The following is a 26210-nucleotide window of genomic DNA, read 5'->3' on the forward strand; positions in this document are numbered from 1 at the left end:
GCATGGTCTAATCACAATTATTTTGTTTGGAAAAAGGATGATGTGGTTGCAATATCAGTCGTTTGGATTGTTGATGCTTTTCGGACCTGTTGGCAACAGTCGATAAGGGTGTTTGCTACGGCTAATGTGAGTGGTGACTGGGACAAAATGACTCGTGGTTGGGGAAGGGCTGGTTGGGCACCTCTGGAAGGTTGCTTGCTAAAATGTAATGTAGATTTAGCATGTTTCGAGTAAGAGCTGGCTATAAGGTATGCGGTTGTAGTTTGGGACTCTACAGACTATATGCTTAAAAGTTTTTTAGGTGCTTATTTATGCTTTTGCTAGTCCTTTCATTGTCAAAGCTTTTACCATTAAGGAGGTCTTGTCATGGTTAAAATCTTTAGCATTCGATAATGTTATAGTTGAGTCAGATTATCTAATTGTAATTTTGGCTTTGTCACACCCATCATTTGATTTTTCTGAATTAGGTGTGTTGTTACATAATTGTTTACTAATGAAAAATCAATTTCAACACTTATCTTTCTGTTGGACTTGTCGGTGTGCCGACAAGGTGACTCGTTCTTTAACTCGAGCACCTTTGTCATATGCAAACCACATGGAATGTAATAGCTTTCATATCGTTTCTTTTAATAAGAATGTTTTGTCTGTAATTGAAGATAGTGTGGTTAGGGAGTAGGGATGATAAGTTCGAGTGTATGGGATGAATCTGTTGGTTCGTGTTTTAACTTATTCGCTTGTTGTCTTAATACTCATTAATGAACTTCAGTTTTTTTCTAAAAAAAAAAGGGAAAAAGAAAAGAATGAAGATAGCAAGGTTGCTGAAGGTTGGAACCCAAGTTTATGTTAATAGAAGTTTTGCGTTCTATTCTACTTATATATATGTAATTATGTAATGCTAGCTAAAAAGTCCGCGTTTTTACAATATAGAGTAATTATATAAAAAAGTGTACTTATTAAATTAATAATTACCTTTTTAATTATAAAAAAATTCATTTTATATTCATTTTATATATCTTTGTTTCATAGAATTTAATTACAAAGTTTTTTTTTGAATTTTTTATTTTTGTTTTAATCTTGTCGTTAAACAATGAATCATCAATTAAGGTTTTGCCGTTTTGGTTCAAAAGTAAAAATATTTATATAATGGGGGTAATATATTATTTAGTGTATAAATTTTATTTCAATATTCAATTTAATATTTAAGTTTGGCTTCAACACTCATTTTAATATTTTAATTTTTTTTAATTTGATAATTACATTATTTTTTATTCTAGCTAAATACCTATGTAGAGTTTCAATATTCAATTTAATATTTAAATTTTACATAAAAAAAAATCTAGCTAACAAATTCACCATTGAAACCCACAACCAGGCTCCAAGTTTTATATTAACCCCAAAAAAATCTATCCTTTTCCTCTTTTTAGTGAAACACTTTTATTTATTTATTTACAATCAATAGTCCCAACTCCCACATCCTGAAGTCTCAGAAAGGCCCAAAAACAAAGCATTTTCTCCAACGATTTCGATATCTGGTGAGAGATTTTGTCAATGAGCGACGGAGAAGACGCCGTGCGGCGCCGGAATGCGGTTGCGGAGTACCGGAAGAAACTCCTTCAACACAAAGAATACGAATCCAGGGTTCGAGCAGGTTTCTTCCAATCTTATCTCATAACCTCCCTCATCTAACCCTATTTTAGGACCCTTTCTTATATGCGTTTTATTTTAATTTGAATTATAGTTTTGGTGTTTACTCATTTAGGAATTAGGGTTTTGCTTTGCCGTTTTGGTTCGTCTATGGGTTCTATCAGCTGAATGTTTGTGCTTAAAGCGATTTGCAAATATGTTGTTTTGAAATCTTTTCCTGTTCTTTGTAGAGATAACTTGAAGTGGTAAAATTGGCGAGAAAAGATTTAAGCTTTGATTGCCACAATAGACAATCACTTTGTTTTCAATTGAAATTATCCTTTGCGATTTCTTCTCTGGTTGGGCTGCAAATTGACTTTTATTTTTGGCCTTTGCTGATGATGAAATTAAATTCTTGGGGCCTTTGACAAAATACAAGAGAAAAATAAAACAAGGAACAATTTTTGTAGCTATTAATTTGAATACCGAATCTTTACCTCTCTGATTAGCCTTATGTATTTGTTAGATGGTTTTTTCATATCAGTTATACTCATGAATGTTCAGGTAGGGAGAATCTGAGAGCTGCTAAGAAGGAGTTCAACAAAACAGAAGATGATTTGAAGTCTCTTCAGAGTGTTGGGCAGATCATTGGGGAAGTTCTCAGGCCTCTTGATAATGAACGCTGTAAGCCTGTAACTATACTTTTGCCCCCACTGTTTTTCTTTTTCTAATGTTGATGTTTCTACGTTAGTTCAAGTGGCTAAGCATCTTCTGAACTTACATTACAATCTTATTGACTTGGGTTCTGTGTTCTTTTAGGTAAAACTGCATAGCTTGAGTCTGAGTAGTTGTGTTTGGATATTAGGCTAATGTTGATTCACTTTTAGTGAGAATTGATAAATGATAATAACCATAAAATTGGATGTTTATATGAGTTTGCAGTAATTGTTAAAGCAAGCAGTGGCCCTCGTTATGTTGTTGGTTGCCGCAGTAAAGTTGATAAGGAGAAACTGACTTCAGGAACTAGAGTGGTTCTTGACATGACAACACTTACTATCATGCGGGCCCTACCTCGTGAAGTAATTAGCATTCAAATTAGTTCAGCTATATTTACGATATAAAAGTAAGTTTTCTTTGCAGATGTCTGATATCGTGATACATTTTGGATGACAGGTTGATCCAGTCGTTTACAACATGTTGCACGAGGATCCTGGTAATGTTAGCTACTCTGCTGTTGGTGGTTTATCTGATCAAATTCGAGAGCTGAGGGAATCTATTGAGCTCCCTCTCATGAATCCTGAGCTTTTCCTTAGAGTAGGGATTAAACCTCCCAAGGTGATTATTGCTTCCTGTCTCCCTCTCTTCTAATTATAGAGTTTTAAAGGGTGTACTTGTGTTTATCTTGATGGGTGAAGCAATCTGTAGCAGAGTGATGTTTGGTTGAGAATCATCTAAAATATTTCGTCTTCATTGCAGGGTGTCCTCCTTTATGGGCCTCCTGGTACTGGCAAGACATTGTTAGCCAGAGCAATAGCAAGTAATATTGATGCCAACTTCTTAAAGGTCTGTCTTCTTTTTGTACTGTATCTATTACCTTTGTGGTTTTCTCTGGCTTGTTAACCTGTCATTGAATAAATGTGATTTACCTTCTCTTCATCTGAATTCAGGTTGTTTCAAGTGCAATAATTGACAAATACATAGGAGAAAGTGCAAGACTGATAAGAGAAATGTTTGGATATGCACGTGATCACCAAGTGAGAGCCTGGTGTTATGAATGTTTCTTCTGTTCTATATACCCCTTAATATTGCTCTTATGTTCATTTCTTTTTATTCAGCCTTGCATTATCTTTATGGATGAGATTGATGCTATTGGTGGACGCCGTTTCAGTGAGGGAACAAGTGCTGACCGTGAAATACAGAGAACACTAATGGAGTTACTTAATCAGCTTGATGGATTTGATCAGCTTGGGAAGGTACATTATTTTGATCTGAGCTAGTTCATGATTGTGATTTAAAGCAAATATTCTTGAACTTCAACTACATCTCTTCATGACTTAATTTAGTAGTTTATACTTTTTTTTTATTTCCAAACGAAGTGGATGAAGGGTGGGGTATTCTGGTAGTTTGTTTATCGATAGTAAGCTTCAAAATGCCGGCGATTACTGCTTTGAAATATAGAGTCATAACATCTCCTTGGTGTCCTTGGAGAAGAAGCTTACCTTTGACATATATGAACTGAATGGCTGGTTGCTTTAATCATATGCACCTTTTAATATATGGTTTTTCCTCTGGAACTCAAATTTCTCTCAATGCAATCCTTAATTGCTGCCCTACTACACAAGTTTGCTTTTACATTCTCTGAAATGTGGGGAAATCATTAAAAGCTTAAATTGCTTCATGTAGGTTAAAATGATCATGGCTACAAACCGCCCTGATGTTCTTGACCCTGCACTGCTTCGTCCTGGACGGCTGGACAGAAAGATAGAGATCCCATTGCCAAATGAGCAGTCAAGAATGGAAATCCTCAAGATTCATGCTGCTGGCATAGCCAAGCATGGTGAAATTGACTACGAGGCTGTTGTTAAACTTGCTGAGGTAAGTCAACGGATGGTTTCTATTTCATGCCGGTAATCTACATTGCTAAATATAATCTTTATCACCATTGCTTTAGGGCTTTAATGGTGCTGATCTACGAAATGTTTGCACGGAAGCTGGAATGTCAGCAATTCGCGCAGAACGTGATTATGTCATCCACGAAGATTTCATGAAGGTATAACCTCGAAACCCGAAAGACTTCTCTTTTTTTTTGGGTATAACAATTGGGAAAAAAACTGAAGTTCGGACAACAGGGGATGATGTGCTCACTTCTATCTCTGTCTGATGAAATTGCAGGCAGTGAGAAAATTGAATGAAGCCAAGAAATTGGAATCCAGTGCACACTACAGTGCCGATTTTGGGAAAGAATAGAGCTTTTCTGTTCTTCCCGAAGCTATCGCTAATTTCCTCAAGTCGAGCACTCAGTTCGTTTATCAACACGTTAGAGAAGTCAACTATGCATTTAAAATTTTTACATAGCTTTTCATACCAAAAGGGTTGCACACAATGTTGTTGAGACCATTGTATGAAGGGGCCTCTGCATGTTATACCGAATTGAAATATTTGAATCTGGATTATTGAATGATTTTTAGCATTAGCTCAGGTTGTTATATTTCTATTTCATTTCAAATGTTCAACCACCATTGATTGTCAATTTGGAGTTCATGAAGTTTAACTTTGATGGCTTGGGATATTTTCTTTCCATAAATAATAATTCCAGTTAACATAAAACCTGGGGTAGTTTCCACTAAAATTAAATCTTGGTTGTACCGTTCTGGGTGTTTGCACGGCTGTAATTGGTGATAATTTCATCAAGAAACCCCAAGTTCATGTATTAATTATAAATTAAGAATTTAACTTTTATATTTTTACTTTTAAGAATTTAATTTTACTTTTTAAAATTTAAGCTCATAATTTCAGTATAATGTAACTGTTTAGTTATATTGTTACAATATAACAATGTTAATAATTGGGCTTGAATATTAAAAAAATGTGAAAATTAAATTACAAATTCGAAAAGATATGGGTCTCTATGTTATATTTTAATGAAAGAAATATCATCCTTAAGGTTTTGGAGGTGAAAATAAGTAAATTGATCGAACAATTAACTATTGGAGCAATGTCTTCTTTAATTGTATATTATTTTGATTGGTATAGTAATAATTTTAACCTTTAAAACTTATACACTCTGTAAAATTAGTTTAATTTTAATAAATTTATCCCTCAAGCTTTAAGTTGAGGGTTTAAGGTTGAATTTATTGAATTTCTTAAAATTAAGACTATAATGATAAAATATGTACAATTAAAAGAAGATGTTATTGTAACTATTAATTAATCTTATTTTTAAAATTAAGAAGGATTAAATTATTCTAATTTTTAAAATAAATCAATTAAATTGAGAAAGATATATAGATTGGAATAGAGTTTTTACCCTCACGGTCATGTTCAAGGTGTTGAGCCCAGTAAATGTGGCTAATCCAATTAACCAGAGGTGTCCTAAACCAACTAATATTCTTCCGACTTTGATTGCCATAATCGTGTATCTGGGTAATCTAAAGCCTCTTGTCTCTCCTAATCCTTGCTAAGCCGCTTTAGCTTGTATTTTTTTTTTTCATTAAAACAACCAGAAACAGGAAACAATCCTCACAACAAGCTCAAAAGAGCAGCAGAGGGCGAAATCGCCTAATCAAGGGGACAAGTCCTTAAACGGGTCTTACCAGCTACCCAATCAGCAGCGGCATCTGCACCCCTATTCAAAAAACGAAAACCAACACCAGAAAAATGGGCAGAAAGGAGAAGGATATCATACACTCGATCACTTTAGCTTGTATTTGAGTGATTAAATCTCTTTAGCTTGTATTTGAGTGATTAAATCTTTATTGTTGATCCAAAACTCTAAGGAAAGTGACAATAACGTTTCAAAAGCCATACTTTCAGGAGATGGAAATTTGTCAATTATCAGGACATTTTTTCTCAGGCATTCCCCTTCAATTTAACTATCGTTTACGAAAATCAGGTAGAACCCCAAGGTTTTTAACTTATGCGAATGGGGTTAGCTGTTACCAAACGGAGAACACGGGCCAAGATTCTCAGAATCGGATGTTTATTCTTGGCATGGGTTTTGTCGGACAATTCTTTGCTGAGGAGCTCCGGAATGAAGGCTGGTAAGATTTCCTAACTATCCACTATCTGTAATTTATTAAAATTTTAAAGAATTCATTCATCGTTGGTTCATTTCTATGCTTTTATATGTAGGATTGTCTCTGGGACTTGCACAAGCATGAAGAAGAGAAATGAACTTCAGGAAAGAGGACTCGATGTTCTACTTTTTGATGCAAATCACCCAGAGTAAGTTTTAGTTTTTATTTAATTTCATTTGCAATTATATCTATATATTGCATCTTGCTTCTTTTTATTTGCTTTTGTCATAATTTCTTTTTTGTAATGATTTTTGCTTCATGTTTTTTGTTCTATAGGATGGGTACCATGAATACATTGAAATCCTATACACATCTTCTTGTCTCAGTTCCTCCTATTATGGGTATTGGTGATCCGGTATGCTGAGAAAGTTTTGGTACCTACTGCATTTGATCCGTTTTGGCCAACATGCTCATTTTTTTGAGGTTTTTAATTTGGCATATTTTTTTCATTTGCTGATTTTTAGATGCTTCAACATGGAGAACTTCTAAGAAGTACAATGATAGATGGCAATCTTCAGTGGCTCTGTTATTTGTCCTCTACAAGTATACCTTTCATCATATTCATATCTGTTTTATTGAACATAGCATGCATTAATGCTTGAATATCTGCAAGTGATCTATATCAGCTTAATGTTCTGCTTTAAACTTGAAAAACAATCTAGCCATTGTCATGTTCACACTGTCCTGCGGCTTTACTCATCAATAGAGGGGACTATGGTATCTGTTGGAGAGCTTCGTTGTGTATTTTAGAAGTTTGTCTTCCTTGTAAAGGAGAAAACCTTGCATCATTTACTCCTTAAAAGTAATAGTACAATTTGATACCTCATGCCTAACAACCTCATTATGTTTAGCAAAACTTATCTGGCATGGAAATCCACTGTGATCTTAACAGGTGTATATGGGGATTGTGGTGGTGCATGCGTGGACGAGGAGTAAGACCAAGACCATACCCACATAGACTAGTGTTTTATAAATGACTCCCCATCGGGAGTACTAATTTCCTACATTATATAACTGCAGTTTCCTTGCAAGCCCTACAAATGAGATGGCTAAATTGAGGTTAGTTGCTGAGCAAGGATGGTTGAATCTAGCGCATGATGTTGGGATCAAGGCACACGTATTCCGACTTGGAGGTATCTATGGCCCTGGTAGAAGGTTTGATAGTTTTAATAACCAGTAGTTTGATGCTTAGAATTACTAGTTAGTAAGGAACTCACATGTTAGCACGAGTTTATTTTATGAAGATAGTGATATTAGGTAAATTTTGGCCTTTATAGTTCATGTATGATTAGCTATGTAAATTAGCTCCACCTTTGTATGTTAATGCTATTAGCAGATCATTTTTCAAAAAAGAAGTTATCAGCAGATTTGTTCTATTTTGTTTTGATTCTTATGTTAATGCTATTAGCAGATCATTTTTCAAAAAAGAAGTTATCAGCAGATTTGTTCTATTTTGTTTTGATTCTTCATTTTCCTTAAAGTATCCATGTCCAGCACCCATATCTGGCATATACAGGTCAAATGCATGGGGTTAAGAAATTCCAAAAATTATTTGCATACATGGAAAAATTGGAAAAAATTAAATATACCCGTGATCCACACCAACCGTGTTTGAGTTACTCTAATACTGGTTAATGTCATTATTAATCATTAATGAATTTAAATTGAACTTTTCATGTCATAAATGTTCATTTTAGCTTATTGTTGTGCACTTCAAGTTCTGCACAAACTTTCAGGAGGCTTATGAGTGAGAACTGCTTCTTTCCTTTGCAGTGCCGTTGACACAATAATTAAGCAGGGACCTTTATCAGAATCCCAGAAACGGAGAGTTGCTAAACAATTCACGTCCAGAGTTCACGTAGCGGACATTTGTCAAGCACTCAAGGCCAGCATTCGCATCGAACTCTCCAGGTATGCTTTAGTTATCAGCTGCAATTAGGTTCGCTAGTGAATTTTTACTGATTATGTATCAATTGAAGTCCATTTGATTAAGAATTCAGAATGTCATACTACAATCTACTTTCAAGAAGAGATTTGGCATCAAAATATCAGTTTGTAATTCGACAACCTCCATCATGCAGAATCGAATTCATGATTCTTGGAACTTCTAATACCTTCTAAATATATTGTTTATGGCATGTAGATATCGAACCAGTCATTATAATGTAACTTTTTTCAGGAGAATTTACAATATTGTAGATGATGATCCGGCATCTCGGAAAGAGGTATTTGCTTATGCATTGGACTTGGTTGAGAAAAAGTGGCCTTCTCTGGTCAAGGAAATCACTTCTCATGAGAGAGCTGAACCATTTGTTCAGAAAACAACTTTAAAAGGTGAGAAACGAGTTTCTAATGCGCATATGAAGAATGAATTAGCTGTGCAGCTTCTTTATCCGAGCTATAAATCTGGATTACAGAGCATAATCGACCAGATTGAGAACCCATTTTAGCTATAAATCTGTATGCATTTCACCAGCGTTCATTCTTGGCTAGTTCTAGAGACTTTTTTTTTTCAAGGAAAAACCACAAGGTTGCGTAACTGTGAAGTAACAAGCTTTAGATTTCATGCCTTATTGAAGTTATTTATGTCTGAATCTTGCTCTTTTTGCTTCCCTGACTGTACTAAGCGACTGCAATCGGGCATCTGTAGAAAACAACAAGTCATCCATTCTCAAATCAACTCAAGACCAAGACATTACAACAGCAAAGGACGGTGCAATTCAGTTTGCACATAACATAATCGTGATGTTTTTATTATTATTGATATTCAGCTTGAACAGGTTATTTGTTTTTTTTCTATCTGCAGCAAAAAGAATGGCAGTAACAGCTATTACAAAATCAGGTCCTAAACACTATTTAATATTCAAACTACCATCCTGCATCTCAGTGTTAGCCCTGTTATGAAACCATTTGATAAGTCCTCGAAGAGCAACATTAGGATCTTCACATTTCATCAACTCTCCTGCAACCGCAGCTGGTGTTGCCTGAACCTTATCTAACCACCCTTTGATTTCATCAAAAAGTTGATGATCTTGAATTCGCAGGTAATTAGAAGCCAGGGTTTTGAAACCACTAAATGTGCAGTAAGACATATGGAGGTGCATATCCATGCGTCCTGGTCTTAGCAGCACTGGATCAAGACGGTCCTTGTGATTGGTTGTAAACACTATTATCCTTTCATCCCCACAACTTGACCACAGTCCATCAATGAAGTTCAGTAGACCAGATAATGTAACCTGCAGTAAAGGCAATGGTCAAATAAGCCAATAGATTTTAAGGGATATTTCATTATTGATGCATACCTTGTCATCTTCAGCAGAATCTAGTGAAGTATCAATGTCTTCAATGACAATTATAGATCCATTACCAGTGCCAATTAATAACCTCCTCAAATCCGAATTGCATTGAATTTCTTTCAAATCCAAATCGTAAACATCAAACTTAAGATAATTAGCCATGGCAGCAACCAAACTTGACTTCCCTGTACCAGGTTGTCCATATAACAAATACCCACGTTTCCAAGCCTTCCCTACTCTCCTGTAAAACTCTCTTCTCCTTGAAAACCTATCAAGATCTTCAATCAGTGCAGTCTTCACTGCTGGATCCATTGCCATTGTATCAAAACTTGCTGGATGATCAAGATTGATGGAACCCCAATAATCAGTGCCATTGTAATCAACCGTGTGAAGCTTCAATGTCTTGTTCTTTTCTTTAATCTCTTTTCCTTTTTGAAGAAGGTAAGGCAAGTAAGAACCCAACACCATCTCCCTGTTCTTCTTATGAAAACTAAGCTCGAAGTACCGTATTTCCTCCTTTAAAACCCCATTTTTGTTGTTTTTCTTCAACACATGGTTCCTCGAAGTAGACAGCAACACCCACTTCAACTTCATACCTTTGAATACATCCACCATTTCTTGATTCTTGTCGGTAGTCACTTGCAAACCCTTCTCTTTTTCGGGCTTTTTAACTTTGATCCTCGGCGTGGACGACGACAGCTTTTCGCCCAAGTAAACATTTGCGGCGTGGAAGACTTGATTGACCGTGAGACCGTCGGATTATTCGATGACGACCGTGAGCTGAGAAGATAAAGAGGACGAAATCTTGTGAAGGTGTAAAAATAGACGATCTTTGATGGATTCGGGGATGAAATCATTGGCGATGGTTCGTAAAAGAATGACGGAAGCGGTGAGAGAGGCGGTTGCTGACAGAATTGCTTCGTAGGAAGGCATAGTTTTGGTTGAAAACCACATTTTTTTTTATTGTATGTAGAAAAGTCCATTTTCAGGGGGTTTTAGAGAGGTTTTAAGGTTAGAATTCTCTGGGACAAAAAGTATTCATGCATAGGTTACCTTTCAGGCCCAACAAGGAAATCCAGCATCTTAAAAGAAGCCCACAATTTGTACAAGGGAAAGCTAAAAATATATTAGGCAGCCCAACATGGTTTCTATTTATTATGATCCCTTCTTTGGTTATCTCAAATATTGTTCAAAAAATAATTTAAATAATTTATTTAAATTTAATTGTAATTTTTTATATATATTTTTTATTTATTTTTAAACAATGAAACAAATTGGATTTGGTCAGTTCGGGGTCAAAAGCTTAGCTTAGGTCTTTCCTATCATACTTAATTGCAAGAATTTTAGGCTTAATGACAAATTTAGTCATTAATGTTCATATGTTTTGTTAAAATGGTTCTAATTGTATTTTTTGGCTATTAATTTTTATATTTTTTTTCAAACCGCTTTTTCTAACAGATTTGATGAAATTACCGTTAAAAAAATTAATGAGGATGATGTAGAATATTTTTAATAAGATGTAATTTACTATTTCAGTAACCCAATAAAATAGTTACATGTGAAAATAATAAAATAAATAAATCATACATGAAATTAAAAAAATAAATAGTTACATGTGAATATAATAAAATAAATAAATCATACATGAAATTAAAAAATAACTCTTAATTTAATGAAAATAAATGTAATTATCTAAAAAAATATTTTAAAATGAATGCACACGCTTGTTTACTGAAAGGTTTCAAAAATATATTTAATAAATCAAATCGAAAATATTGAATGTGTACAATCATTTTGAAACTTTTTTTAGATAATTACGTTTATTTTCTTTAAATTAAAAGTTTTTTTTAAGTTCATGAATTATTTATTTATTTTATTATTTTTCACATGTAATTATTTTATTGGGTTATCTAAGTAATAAATCACATCTCATGAAAAATATTCCACATATGAAATTCGACATCATCCCGTTAACTTTTTTAACGCTACTTTCATTAAATCTGTTAAAAAAGTAAATTGAAAAAAAATAAAATAAAGGTTGATGGCCAAAAAAAAGCTCAAAAATACAATTAGGGCCATTTTGACAAAACATGTAAACATTAGTGGTCAAATTTGTCATTAAGCTAGAATTTTATTCAAATTCTTTTGGATTCTTATTTTATTGTACTTTGTACTGATTTAATTTCAATTTGTACTTTTAAGCATTAACCCTAATTTTTAATTAGTCCATAATTAATTAGAAATTAATTAGTAGAGTATTTACACATATTTAACCTATATTTAATAATTAAAATCCAATAAACTTTAACTAAATTAGATCACAGTTAAACTAGATTAATCTTTTATGATAATAAATAATAACAAGTAATTATTATTATATATGTAATGTGACAACTTCTTTTTTATTCTTCTTTTCCATATTTAATATCAATTTGTATTATGTATGTAGTCTATTTATAATAAATATACCTTAGAAAAGAAAGAAAATGTATATAAATGTTGATATTGACGACAAGATGAGTATAAAAAAGGAGTTGTCGGAGTTTGGAATTTGGAAAAGAAGAAAAGTGGGGGACCCTTTTTTGTTTCAAAATAAAGTAGCAACATTATAAGTTTTTCTACTCATTAAATCTTATTAAAGTGGATCATGCCCCAATTTTTTACCTACAAAATATTTCATTTTTGTTTTTTCTTTGTCTTTTGTGTTGGGAAAATTTCTTTTTATTTCATTTGTTTATGAAACCCTCCATTTATTGTCACCGACTCAACGTAATCTAGTGGTCTGCCCCCCTAATCCCAGTTTCCTCGTTGCTTCTAAGAAATTACGTTAAACACTCCCAATTTTACCATAATTCAAACATCAATCATTCTTTAATGCTAACTAAAAAGATAATCAACAATCTCGTTTTAATGTGTAATTTAATATATAATATTTTTTTTGTGTAATTACATACATAAGACTAAAATTATAATTTAATATATAAATAAAAATTTAATTTTTAATTTAATTTGCATACATTTAAAGAAATAGATATATGCATTTAATTTCATACTAGATTAATATAATAATTTATGATGCAATATATCAACAATGAATTCCCTGATTTCGAAAAAATATTTTTTATTTTTTAATTATAATTTATTAATTTTATAATAAATTATAATATATATTTAATTTTATAAATATCTTTGTTTTAAATTTTTATTTATTTTATAATATATATTTGGTTTAATTTTGCCAAAACTAACGTATTACGAAACATTATTTAAAAATTTGGGACAGAAAGGCATGATGGTTTGAGGTTGGGATTAGAGTCGAGGAAAAGCTATTGCTCTGTTGTCATTCTTATTTAATATTATAAATAAGTATAAAAAAATAAATATAAGAAGATCATAGGTTTGATAATTGATACCAAAATATTTTATTTTTTTAAAAAAAACAATGTATTATATTTAAATATACAGTTATCTAAAATGAATACTATATTATTGATTGAGTGTTTGCTCGATTGATATGAGTATTATTGTTAATGTAGAAGGATGTGAATTTGAGTGTGTTGAAACGTATTATCCTCTTATTTATGAGTTAGAGAGAAATTTTAGATAATTTTAGATATTATTTAATAAAAATAATGTATAATCAAAACTTATAATGATTATTAAAAAGAAATGAATATTATATTAGAGGTGGCTGCCCCCTGGTTGAAAGGTTCAGAAAAGTGGAAAAAGGAGTGAGAGTTCAAGGGATGTTTTATTCAGAAACAAATAAATGAATATCATATATGACAGCTAGTGAGCAGTAGAATAGAAATAAAAATCACAATCTCTGGTTGCAGACAAGGATATTATTGTTCCAATATGAAGACAAATATGATATTATAATAATATTTAAAATCAGTTGGCAACTTGCCCTTTTTCACTTTTTCATATCATAATAGATATGTTATTTACTATTGCTATCGCAACATGAAAGTAACAACTACCTTTGCATTTCAATATACAATATTAATGGTTTCCCATTTATATATATATATATATAGCTTAATATAGCAGTAACAGGATAATACTTTGTTTAAAAGAGATGCAATTTGCAGGTAATGGTAATGGATAGTGTGATGAAGTCAAGGTGACGCATGGTGTGTATATATATATATATATAAAGTTGAAGGTTGAAAAGAAATAAAATGATTATATATCTGCCATTTGTAGGGGAGCTGCCTGCATGGATCAAATAATTGTTTTTTTATCAACGCCCAGTTGACGGTTAATGCCAAGCTGCGAAACAACGAAAATGTTTGTAATGATGATGGCTTAGTAAACAAACAATGAACTACCCTCCCCTTTTTGGTTAAATAATTTTCATGGATAAGAGTTGATGATTATAAAGAAGTTAATCTTAACCTAAAAGATTAACGGATAAAGATGTATATCCGATACGAATATATAGGTAGGAATAGTGCCCATAGCACACGAGAGGTTTGAACCCACTCTGAACCCATTGTTCCCTAACAAACCACCGCGCCTAAACCACCATAGCCTCAGCCCTTCTTTTTTATCCCAATGGGTCCTTTTTGTCAAACATGGAAGACCAAATAGAAACCATGTTCTTGAAAGCCTTGAATTATTGTACTGCAAACAGCTGGGTTTCATAGTTTTTCAAACTTACTTGGTACTGTGGTCTAATCATAGGCAAATAATGAGATTTTTTTTATAAGGAAAAAAAGGAATTATTAGAAGAAGACATGACACAATATATCACTTCAAAGGGACAATACATAAAGCTGTTGGTGGGAGCTACCTTGTCTTTGGAATTACAACTTTTTTTTTTCTTTTTTGTTCCAAGGGATTCTGAAGTTGCACCAATTTTCGATAAACACGATTAAGACTGAGATTAAGACAAAAGTAGAGCAAAAGTTATTGACTTTCTTGCTAATGATTTGAAGCTTTTTGGTTGTAAATCCATCAACATTCTAATTTTATTTAATCAAATTATTAAAGTGCTTTCATTTTCGACTTTTAATTCAAATCACGTAAACGTGCGTTTCTCAATTGGTGGTGACATACAAAACAACACAACTCAATTCCAGTTTCCCTTTTCTAATGCACTTAGATTATTGTAGAGGAATTATTATTAATAATTGAGATTAACAGTGTAATTTTTCATTATGGGGGCCGGGGGGGGGGGTTCATGAAGCCAACAGTCAACTTTTTTGGCTTCTTTTCATGCATTTCACGGCCCTTTTACATACTACTATATATAGCTTCAGATTTTTTGGGTATTGATAGTCAAACACTGAAATTGGAATGCATATATTCTATGCAATAATCATCAAGAATTGAAAAGTAATTGAGGATTATGTACGAATGCTTGTTGAATCCAGGGTAAAGAATTTGATATTGTTTGAGATTTTAGATTTTAATCTAAATTTAGGCTTTATATTTGATAGATCATTGAAAAAATTAAATAAATTTAAAATTAATATTTTCAATAGTTTGATTATGTTTGATAATCCAAAATAAAAATAATTTGATAAACTTTTTTATAAAAAAATTTAAAAAATAATAAATACATAAAAATTACTTATCACGTAATGACAAATATTTTTAATTAATTCTATCTTATTTTATTTATTTTAATATTAAATTATCTTATAAAAACTTTATGTTTAAAATTTAATTTTTGTTTAGATTAAGATAAAATGTCTAAGTAAAATGTAGAATTTTATTTTTTATAATTTAAAATCTATATTTATCAAACAATCTAAATATATTCCATAATTAATTTTAAATAATATATCAAACACTTTTATAATTTAAATTCACTAATTAATCATACAGCACTAATTACACCTAATATGATTACCCAACATAAGAAATATCAGAATAAAACAGAAAAACAGTAAGGAAATGAAATAACATATAAATAACTAAGGAATGTTTCCTCTAACCAAACTGATGATAAATATAAAGTATTTTTGGCGGTTTTTTTTTTTTTTTGAGTATTTTGGCTCTTGAATTGCCATAGTTGATAAATAAGAATTTCCCAAAAGGAAATATAGAGGAATTGAAATGAATGGCTTTTCTTTTGCTTGATTCATGAAGTATACTTGTTTTTTTATATGGTATTTAAATATTTTTTACCCTAACTTGATATTTAAGTTACACTTAAATTCTCAATTTGATATTTAAAATATGTCTTCGTTATATTTTTTAGTCTATTTTATGATAGATATTAAAAAGAAATTCTTATAGCCAATCACACAGCATCATGTGGCATCTTTATGTAAACTTTTTTTCTTTTATTAAATTTATATACACATTAAAAATATAAAAATAGAATTAAATATATAAAAAATTCAGAAAAATTATATAATCTAGAAAAAACATATAAATTATAAAAAATAAAATTTACAATAATACAATAATTAAAAATAAATTAGTTGAAATTAATAATATTATTACAAAAAATGTAAAAATAAATTTAAAAAATTAAAAAAAGGTTTAAAATAATTTTTTATAAAATTCTAAAATGTATTATAAAAAGGTATTCAAGGGTTTTTTTTTGCAATTTAAGTACCTTTTTAAATTTTTATAACATTTTCAATTTTTATATATCATATATGATTTTTTCTTTTTAATCAATATAATATATATAATACTAAAAATTAAAAAAATTGACACTTGGCGTGTTCTAATAGCGCCATATGACCCGTCAAAGTCGAAAGTGTTTTTTAATAATTTAATATTATAATTTTCTATTTTTTAATTTAAATTTAATGTTTTTATTATAAATAATTTTAATTGTCATGTGACAATTTTCATTAGTCAAAACATGTCACGTGGCGTTTTTAATTAGCCAAAGTTGCTTAACAATTTTTTTTAAAATCTGTTAGAAAATGGACTTAAAATAAAGAAAATTAATGCTTTTAAAAAAAGTTTAGCTACCAAAATGAGAAAATGGGTATCCTTCAAAGGCTAAATGGTGAATTAAGTTTTTTTTAAATAAAATAAACAGATAATGTAATAATTTGTTACTAAAAAGGAAACCCAAACATTCCAAAATTCGTACCAAAGCCCAGTTCTGGTTGTACTGTACTTTATAAAATTTACTCGATCAACTTGTCTGAAATAAAACTGGGTTTTAAATCCGTAGATTTATTCAATTATATATCTAAAAAAATATTATTGGGCAAATTTGAGATTGAAGTTTCAATATCTGGGAACCATTAACAGCATCTTTTGTACCAAAAAAGGATTGCATTTGATTCATAAGTCAAGTAATAAACTCGGCAAAGCAGAAACACATATAACAGTAGTCAGAAGGAATGTCCAATCCAAAGAACAAGGAGATTAAAAAGAAATATAACACAACTTGTGTGTTGGCTCGATACTTAGAATGTTTACCATCCCAAAAATTATCTGAACTCAGTTAGAGCTTTAGACTCTACTTATAATACACCAATATATATATATATTATTTCTCATGGAACTTAAATAAATTATCTTATTAAATTTAAGCCGGGAAATATTATCACTGTACATCCTTAACAGTTATTAATACTATATGATCCTAAAACCTAATAATGTTGTAATTAATCTCCTAATGCTTCACTAGGATAGGCATGCACTTTTCTTTTGTCCCAGTGTTTTCTTGCGATAGAGTTTTCCTTCTTTCAGCAATGAAACTATCTATGATCCGCTGAAACTCTTCGTCACTCATTTCCTCCATTGATTTCCTCCGCGGCTCTATACTTGAAACCACCATCTCTCCGCCGCCGCCTTCGCAGATTGATGTCTCGGATCTCCGAAACTCGATGGGCGCTCTTTGGTTTACAGATTCCGAAACCGTTGGTTGACTTCTTCGATACTCCTTTTCCCTGACTTCAGTTGATGAAACGGCAGGCTTTGTCTTTGTCGGTACTGTACGGTTCTCAGTAGTCGTCTTCGTCGTTGTAGGTTGTTCAACTGGTGAAAGGGAAGTCTTTGTCTCTCTAACCGTTTCAACTGTCGCTTCTAGCTGCTTTACAAGAGAAACCGGAGGAACCGCATTTTCTACATGAACAATTTGTTTGTCCACCATGCTCTCTTCCGCGGCAGGAACGGCAGTGGCGACGGTGGATCTGAGTATACTTCGGCGATAACTGCCGACGTATTCGTCGTAGATGTCAGCGCTTGTGGTTTGTTTCTGGGTGTGTTTTCCGCCAGACAATATATAAACAACAACGATGATGAAGTTTACAAGGACAAAGGTGAAAAGAGGTTCATTAAAAGCAGAAACCAAACGGCGGCGAAAATCTCCGGCAACCTCGAGGGTTCCAGGGATGAAAGTAGGGAACCAAGACCATGAAAATAAAAACAAAGCCAACAAAAATCCGATTAAACGAAGTTCAATCTTCAACTTCTTCTCCATGTTGTACATCCATAAAGCATCTTCTTTCTCGGCCTTGACGTTATCAAATTCAAAGGAAGCCATAGGTTTGTTTACAAGAGAAATGACGGGCAAAGTTAAAGGTTGCTTTCACAATTTATTGAAGAGAAAAAAAGAAAGAACTTCTTTTTGGGTTTTGTGAACTGAATGATTTGAAATGATGATTCGCAGGGCATTATAAATAGATGAACCCATCCAGCACTTTTTGCATTACAAAAAAGAGAAAATGTATAAAAAATAATGATGATTGAATAATATGGGTTGACAAGGACAGAGAGCGAAGGAAAGACTTAAGTAAGAGTTGAGAAGCACGCGTCGGGAGACGAGGGGTGAGTTAGGTGGTCCGCAATACTGTAGACAGCAGAGGAGGCGAAACGGACGAGATCAAACGGGTCCCGGGTTGGCGCAATTATTTTTCTCCGTTGCTGTGTCGCAAATCACAAGCCTATGATTTTAATATTATCAAAACTAGTGGTGGGTCATACATTGCCTTGTAAATTTTTTTTATACATATTATAAATTGACAAATTAGGAGTTACTCCTTCTGTAATTTTTATTTTCTTTTATTTTATTATTTTGAATATTTTATGTTTTAAGAACTAACTTTTCAAAATATTTTTATCAATATTTTGTTTTTGTAATTGATACATTATTTATTTTGTTATTGTTGATACATTATTTATTTTGTTATTGTTGATACACAATATCAATAGAAGTCTGAGAAAGAGGGGACAACACTCCGAACCCTACCTTTTTATCGCCTTCTCTGCTTCTTCACCCTTCCTCTCTTTCTCCGCTTCATTAATACTATGAATCAACAGTTCTAAAACTTTTTAAGGTTTTTTTTTGTTCACAAAAAATTCATTTATAAATCTTTATTATTCTATTAATAAACTCTAGTTTAAGTACTACTATATTCGTGCTTATCCATATTTATTATGGTCTAGCTCTAGACTACATATTTTGGTTCTTGGTATGATTTTAATTCGTAATGGTTGATTTTGGTTATAGATATTTAGATGTATTCAAATATTATATCATCTGCAATTGTGATAGTATTTGTAATTGGAATAGGAATTTTTGAAGAAATTTTTAAAATCTTTCTATTTGGTTATTAGAAGAAAATTATTGATTATCTCAAATTGATTAAGTGAAATTAATCAAAATATTCGAAAATTTTCATATATGATAGGAAAATTTTGAAAATGATATTCTTATTAATTATTTTAACATGTGATAAATATAATGATGTAATTTTGAGGTGAATTTTTTAAAATTGATATAAAGTAATTGAATCATCATGAGTTCATAACAAGATATGAGAAATAGTAAAAACATGTTGACATATAAAATAATATGAATGCATAAATGTAGGTAAATAAGTTTTTGGACCAATTACAAAGTGCTACGTGTTAAGACGAAATTATCATAGGTTAAGTCAAAATTTCAAGGTAAAAATGATGATGTTACACATTGTGTTATAATTGTTTGTTCTCTGATTGATTTAAATTAATTAATAGATAGATTATAAAAATTTATATTATTACTATTTTTTTTGAATAAGGATATACTAGGTATTCATTATTAAAATAAAACAACCAAAAAACAATTGTTCTGGCTTACTAAGGCAAGCCCAATGACCGCCTCAGCCTTTTACCATCTGTATTGAAACCAGCAAATCAAATTGAAAAAAAAAATTAGAAAAATAAATGGAAACCGAAAAAACAATTAATAGCCTAGGAAAAGTAAACCTAATCTACCCATTATTCACACTTCAACAGCTGGAAACCATTAGTCTTGCACGACTTGTCTTATCGTCTTTCTCATCCATTCCATTCGTCTGTCGATAGCTCTGCCCAAGGATACTTTCTTTGCTATCCTATTTTGAAAAACAAATTTCTCCTAATCCATTAGTCTGGATTCATTACCCGTTGTTCTACTTCACCACCAGTGCGCCGAATCAGTTCTTCGCTCTCCAGGTATGTATTCTCTCCTTTCTTCAATGATTCACTTGCGATATTATGAGCTCTCCTATTCCCTGTTCTCTGAATGTATTAGAACTCGATCTTTTGAAAGCATGATTTCTTGCTGTGGATGTCTCTAATAATTGCTCCGATAATTGAGTAATCCCTTGTTGTTGACTGGCATTTTTGAATTACTGTTCTTGAGTCACATAATATCTGATTTTCCTGAAAACCCATTTCATTCCTAACTTTACTGCATCCAATCCTGCATGTGCCTCTGCTGCGAACGGAGATGCAATATTGGCATGAATGATTGACTTCAAAACCAGAAACTCGTTTCTTGTACCCCAAATCACCAGCCTGACGCCGATCTGTGCTTTTTGTAGTCAAACGCCGCATCAAATTAAATCTTCACCATCGGTACGTCTTCCCTCACACTTTGTTTATTGACTGTGTTTGTTAAAATCTTTTTTGCTCTAATCCCCTCAAACTCTGTCATATGATTCCGAATCTGTTACGTGATGCTTTCACTTCTTGTGTTTATCTTCTTATGCAACAGTTGATTCCTTGAAAACCAGAACATCCATAAGGCAAAACAAAAATATCTGCATTGTTCCTCCGACCTTTGTTTGAAAACCTCGGTAAGCCATTCCCAGAAATTAAGTTGAAAAATATCTGTGACCCATGATAAATTTACTAACTGCCAAACTTCAATGCTTATAGGGCATTGCTTGAGGATGTGATGACAGTCTTCCACTTCATAGCCACAACGAGGGCATCTGGCGTTGGACACTATTCTTCTATGTCTGAGATTTCCCAAAGTGGTAATATAATTCCAGGATATGCACCAGATTGTAATTGTAACTTTAGGTGGTAGTTGCAGATTCCATAATTTTCTAAAAAAGTCCTTAGATTCAGTCTGTAATAAATAATCACTAGGATCCAGATTAGCAATTTGTAATAGTTTGTAAGCACTGTGAACTGAGTATGTACCAGTCGGTTTACCCCTTTAGACTTGAAAATCTTCGTGGTTAGATTCTGATAATGAGATTTGTAAGATTGATCAAGTCACCCTTGGCTGAAAGGTATTGCTAATTAACTTTGCCCTCCATTTCCTATTAGTATTATCAATAAGATCCGAAACTAACTTTATCTGCATATTTTTTGAATTGTTTGGCCTTTCCAATGAATCAATCCCCTGAATCCAGCAATCATACCAAATGAATACCTTATTTCCTCGTCCAATTCTCCAGCATAATCCTTTTTTAAGGAGACCATTGGCTGCCCAAATGCTCTCTCAAGTAAGTGAAGGTAAAGTTCCTAACTGAGCCTTTAAGAAATTCGATCTCGGATAGTATTTCACTTTCAAAACCCTGGCTAATAATGAACAAGGATAACTAATCAAACACCAACCTTGTTTAGCAAATAACGTAATATTAAATTAACTTAAATTACGAAAACCTAAGCCACTATTTTCTTTTAAAAAACAAAGGTTTTTCCAAGTACACCAATGAATTCCCCTCTTCCCCCAACCCTGCTGCCACCAATACTTTGCTAAAATACTTTCAAGCTCCTCACATAGCGATTTTAAAAAACATGCCATCGAATAGGTTAGAACAGCTTGCAAAATTACTAGTACTCCAGTTATTTATTCGTTTTTTAATACGGTCTTTCAAATTCTGAAATGCATCCTTTTTCCTCCTCCTTACCATATTTGGCAAACCAAGATACCTCTCTAGCTCGTTAAAGCTACGAACACCCAGCAAATTGACTACCCAATTCTTTTTTTCCTCTGAAGTGTTCTTACTGAAGAAAACCGTTGATTTATGAAAATTCACACATTGACCCGAGCAACTTCTGTATTCTTACAAAATACTTTTTAATACTTGTGCCCCCTTCTTGTGGCCTATCTGAATAAAATGCAATCATCTGTAAATAATAGATGCGAAATTGAAGGACCGTTTCTACTTACTTTCACTCCTTTCGAAAGCCTTTCTCTTACTCCTAGTCGCATTAAACTGGATAAACCCTCACCACATAACAGAAATAAGAAAGGACTTAATGGGTCTCCCTGTCAGAGTCATCTTATTGGCTGGAACTTTCCTTCTAATTGTCTATTCAAAATCACTGAATAAAAGACTGTAGAAACACACTTCATAATCGTCTCAATCCATCTTGCTGCAAAACCCATCCGAGTCTTAACTTGCTCTAGAAAATCCCATTCCACTCTATCATGTGCTTTGTTCATGTCAAGTTTCACTGCCATGAACCCTTTCTTCCCCATCCTCTTTTGCTTTAACGTGTTCAAAACTTCATAAGCGAACAACACATTATCAGAAATTAAACGTCCCAGCACAAAAGCACTCTATGCATCATCGATAAATTTGCCAATTATAGCTCGAAAACGGTTCGCAATAACCTTTGCCAAAATTTTATATAGCAAATTACATAGGCTAATTAGACGAAAATGCATTAAATTAAACGGGTTAGCAATTTTTAGAATGAGCACAGTATTTGTAAAATTTAGTAAACTAACCTCCATGCTACCATTCAAGAGTAGTAAGCAAAACTTCGTTACTTCACTCCTAATAATGTGCCAACATTTTTAATAAAATAATCTCGGGGGACCATCTTCGCCTAGAGCTTTCGTAGGTCCCATATCAAATACCGCAATTTGAATATCCTCTTTTGTATATTTAGCGGTGAGCAACTTATTATCCTCATCATTAATACACCGATCAACGTCTGATAGCAAGTGTTCAAGAGATCCTCTATATCCTGCCGAAAAAAGCTTCTGAAAATATGAACTGGCCACCACCTCCATTTCATGTAGAACCTCCTTCTCCTCCCCAACTTCATTTACTAGCTTACGAATAAGGTTTCACTTTTTACGTTATGTTGCTTGTCACCAAGTTTCAGCCAGTTCAGCCGAGCCCTTTGTTCCTAGTATCGTTCATCCTTTTCAATCTCAAAGTTCAACTGTATTTTTGTGTCAAACAGCTCTGTCAAATTGTTATCATCTCTCTCTGCTTATATAAATCAGCTAGCTTATTCGTAAGTACTTGTTTTTTCTTCTTCCTATTAAATTGGATCTGTCCAGCCCAAACGTCCAATCCCTTTTTTAACATTTTCTAGCTTTTCCATCAAGTTCCCTAAAGATGTCCCCCAAATTCGTTCAACCTCATTAAGAAAAGATTCATCCAATGACCACCAAGCTTCAAATCTAAAGTTTCTGTTCTTCAGACATCTCTCTTCTCTACTGGTATTAATCAATAAGGGATAGTGGTCTGAAAATAAGTGCACCAAATGCTTTACTTTCACTTTTAGAAACAAAAATACCCATTCATCATTTGTTACCCCTCTATCTAGTCGTTCTCGTATATTTGTCTCCGGAAGATTATCTCTCTCCCATGTGAACCATCTGCCTAGATAACCGATATCTACCAATTGACATTCCTCCAAAGTTCTCTGAAATAAATCCATCATTCTTCCATCCCTAGGCAGCCCTCCTTTCTTCTCAAACCCATACATTATTTCATTAAAATCCCCACAAATGAACTAATGGGTCATCTCCAACATTATTTAGGCTTTTCAAAACCTCCCATGAATTACTTCTCTCTTATGCATAAGGAGACCCATAAAAACCTGTGAATCGCCATTTGACATTCGACTTCCATATCAATATGTCTTTTAGAGTAAGATCGAAGAACAACTGAAATATCTGTTCGTCAAGCCAAACATAAACCTCCTCTACTACCTTCAGAATTTACCTCAAGACCATGCATAAAACCGCATCTTCTACACACACGTTCCATCTGCCTACTACCAAGTTTCGTCTCTATAAAGAAGACAATATGGGGATTACACATCCTCAGCAAGTGCCGAAGTCGTCGAATCGTCCGTGGCCTCCCCAAACCATGGACATTCTAACTCAAGATTTTTATTGCGACCAGTCGGCTTGCCTCTTGGCAGCCAACGATAAAAATTGATTGGAATCCACCGTCCTTCTATTCCCTTCGGTAGTAACATCTCTTTCTGATGTTTCCTGCATCACCCCTCTAGCTCTCTTTTTCCTCTCCTCTCCAATCAAAATACCATCCTCCATATCATTCTCCATAACTGAATGTGAAAAATCTGATGATAAATTAACATTCTTCCAGTCTAAAGTTGATGAAACCCCTTCTAGTTTGAAACCTAAAACTAGATCAATGGTCATTCCATCTCCGCCCTTAATCAAATCATCCAATAATTTACTCATTGACCCCCAACAATTTTTCCCCTCTCTTTCACGTTGACTATCATTCTCCTTCCTAAGCCAAACACTATTCATCGACAAAACTCTTCGTGATCGAGCCCGTAGAGAGAGATCCCAACCTAACTCAGCAAATTCCACCCCAAGTAGCATCTTCGCTTCACAAAACGAATCGCTATGCCCCAGTCGACCACAATAAAAGCAAAACAGAGATAAACATTCATACTTGAATCTAACGTAGGAACATATTCTATTAAACATAACCTGTTTCTTCCTTTTTAGTGGACATCTAATGTCAATTTGAGCTCTTATACGCATATAATTGTAATTCTCCTTCCCTAGATTTGCACCATCATATTCCAAAAAACTTTCCAAAAATTTACACAATTGTGTTGCTAATTTTTCAGAAAATAATCCAGTAGGAACATCATGAATTTGAACCTAAAAAGGGGTATAGATTAATGGCACCTTTACTGGATCCTCTCCATACTATAATCTGTGAAGAACGAATAAATGGTTGTTGAAGGTCCATGGTGACCCCTTGAGAACCCGATCCATGTCCATAACGTGAAAGAATTGGAATAAGTACCTTTTTTTCTCCCAAATCTCGGATCTGAACTTCACGAATTGGATGCCACAGATTCGCTATCGTACTTTTCATGGCTGGAAAGTGTACTATGCTTGCCGTCAGGAAGCACTCTACTAGTTGAAACTCACCCCTTTCCTTACTTGCAACCGAGTCTATTTGAATCTGTAAAATTTCATCTTCATCATCGTTGAGAGAGAGATCAGCTAATCTATTTTCCATTGATGCAAATACCCGCCTCAAGATTCAGAAAACCTTACTCCAAGCGTGCGTGATAGACTAATTATCAAAATACTAATTTTAAATGAACACAAAAAATCGAAAGCAAAAAAATTGGTAGACCAGAAAAACCTATAAACTTATGCGAGCGGCGGCAGACATTGGCTTGCTAGGGTTAGCAGACTAATTAGGATGTCGTTAAATTGACAAATTCTAACAAAATCTTATGTTATTACTAATTAAATTAAAATAATTAAATAACAATATTAAATGATTATTTTATCTACAATTAATTAATTTATATGAGATAAATAATCAATAAAAGACTTTAATTCTTGTATAACACTTAAATTAAGAGATTAAGTTCTATAAGCACTTTCTTTTACTTTACTAATTGGTACTATATGTTGGAACTCCGGTACCCACATGGCACAACGGAAAAAAAAATTCCTGCAATCCAAATCACGGATCCATGTGCGAGGAACTAATCGGGGTGAAAAAGGTTTTGAAATTACTGAAACTTCAATCTGAGTAGATAGTGAAGCCTCGGTAATGAGAATACTGATTTGCTTTCGAATCCAAGCTGCAATCTTTATGATCCCGACCTCTACATAATCCACCCAGTTGACAATGAACGGAAGAAATCTCCAAAACTATTTTCAAAGATATTTTGCTTGACAGTTGCTAGACTTAGTAGCAAAGCTTCGGGTTTTTATATATATTCACTTTTTAGGGTTTTTCTCCCTTTCTATATATAACTGTAACACCCCTCGCCCGCATCTGATGCCGGGACGGGGTTCGAGGTGCTACCTGACTTTTACTAACACTTCCATACTAAACAGGGCCATGAAATCTCAAATAATTAAAAACTTAAATCTCAAATAATTAAAAACTTTTATTTTCACATACAATCTGTCCCATATACGGGCTTACAAGGCCCAAAACATACATCCGGAGTGGTTCGGGACCCAACCGAGAACTCATGAAAAACTTAGAAAATCTCTTGCATTAAGGCTTCATACGCCCGTGTGGGTATAGAGCACACG

General features: G+C 33.0%; 4 protein-coding genes and 2 long non-coding RNA genes across 8 annotated transcripts; 3 read left to right on the plus strand and 3 right to left on the minus strand.

The window, feature by feature from the left end:
• Nucleotides 1-1343: 1343 nt before the first annotated feature.
• LOC107957595 (26S proteasome regulatory subunit S10B homolog B) lies at nt 1344-4816 on the plus strand. The gene is made up of 10 exons (XM_016893135.2): nt 1344-1648; nt 2188-2307; nt 2566-2702; nt 2797-2958; nt 3100-3186; nt 3291-3377; nt 3459-3596; nt 4027-4218; nt 4295-4393; nt 4516-4816. The coding sequence occupies exons 1-10, from the start codon at nt 1549-1551 to the stop codon at nt 4588-4590; spliced, it is 1197 nt and encodes a 398-aa protein (XP_016748624.1). The 5' UTR covers nt 1344-1548; the 3' UTR covers nt 4591-4816.
• Nucleotides 4817-5693: 877 nt separating this feature from the next.
• On the plus strand, nt 5694-9257 carry LOC107957596 (uncharacterized). Of its 2 annotated transcripts, XM_016893137.1 has the most exons (9): nt 5694-6383; nt 6475-6567; nt 6696-6774; nt 6884-6962; nt 7312-7351; nt 7440-7574; nt 8193-8330; nt 8599-8753; nt 9047-9257. In XM_016893137.1, the coding sequence occupies exons 1-9, from the start codon at nt 6160-6162 to the stop codon at nt 9067-9069; spliced, it is 966 nt and encodes a 321-aa protein (XP_016748626.1). In that variant the 5' UTR covers nt 5694-6159; the 3' UTR covers nt 9070-9257. The 2 variants fall into 2 exon arrangements, with proteins under 2 accessions (XP_016748626.1, XP_016748625.1); XM_016893136.2 differs by lacking the exon at nt 9047-9257 and having other exon boundaries at nt 5697-6383; nt 8599-9013.
• On the minus strand, nt 9144-10944 carry LOC107957597 (AAA-ATPase At3g50940). The gene is made up of 2 exons (XM_016893138.2): nt 9722-10944; nt 9144-9655 (listed from the first exon to the last, which is right to left on the minus strand). The coding sequence occupies exons 1-2, from the start codon at nt 10328-10330 to the stop codon at nt 9272-9274; spliced, it is 993 nt and encodes a 330-aa protein (XP_016748627.2). The 5' UTR covers nt 10331-10944; the 3' UTR covers nt 9144-9271.
• Nucleotides 10945-17205: 6261 nt separating this feature from the next.
• On the minus strand, nt 17206-18335 carry LOC107957598 (uncharacterized). Its single transcript, XM_016893139.2, has one exon. It carries the CDS (start codon nt 18186-18188, stop codon nt 17316-17318), a length of 873 nt encoding a protein of 290 aa, XP_016748628.2. The 5' UTR covers nt 18189-18335; the 3' UTR covers nt 17206-17315.
• A 1374-nt stretch (nt 18336-19709) lies between these two features.
• LOC107957599 (uncharacterized) lies at nt 19710-22435 on the plus strand. 2 transcript variants are annotated; one of them, XR_001700504.2, is made up of 4 exons: nt 19710-20527; nt 20667-20748; nt 20831-21192; nt 21316-22435. It is a non-coding gene; the product is annotated as an uncharacterized lncRNA (long non-coding RNA). The 2 variants fall into 2 exon arrangements; XR_001700503.2 differs by lacking the exon at nt 21316-22435 and having other exon boundaries at nt 20831-21218.
• On the minus strand, nt 20248-25984 carry LOC121229015 (uncharacterized). Its single transcript, XR_005926432.1, has 2 exons — nt 22644-25984; nt 20248-22417 (listed from the first exon to the last, which is right to left on the minus strand). It is a non-coding gene; the product is annotated as an uncharacterized lncRNA (long non-coding RNA).
• Nucleotides 25985-26210: the final 226 nt, after the last annotated feature.

Source organism: Gossypium hirsutum, chromosome A05 (assembly GCF_007990345.1).
Source record: "Gossypium hirsutum isolate 1008001.06 chromosome A05, Gossypium_hirsutum_v2.1, whole genome shotgun sequence".
Classification (NCBI taxonomy): domain Eukaryota; kingdom Viridiplantae; phylum Streptophyta; class Magnoliopsida; order Malvales; family Malvaceae; genus Gossypium; species Gossypium hirsutum.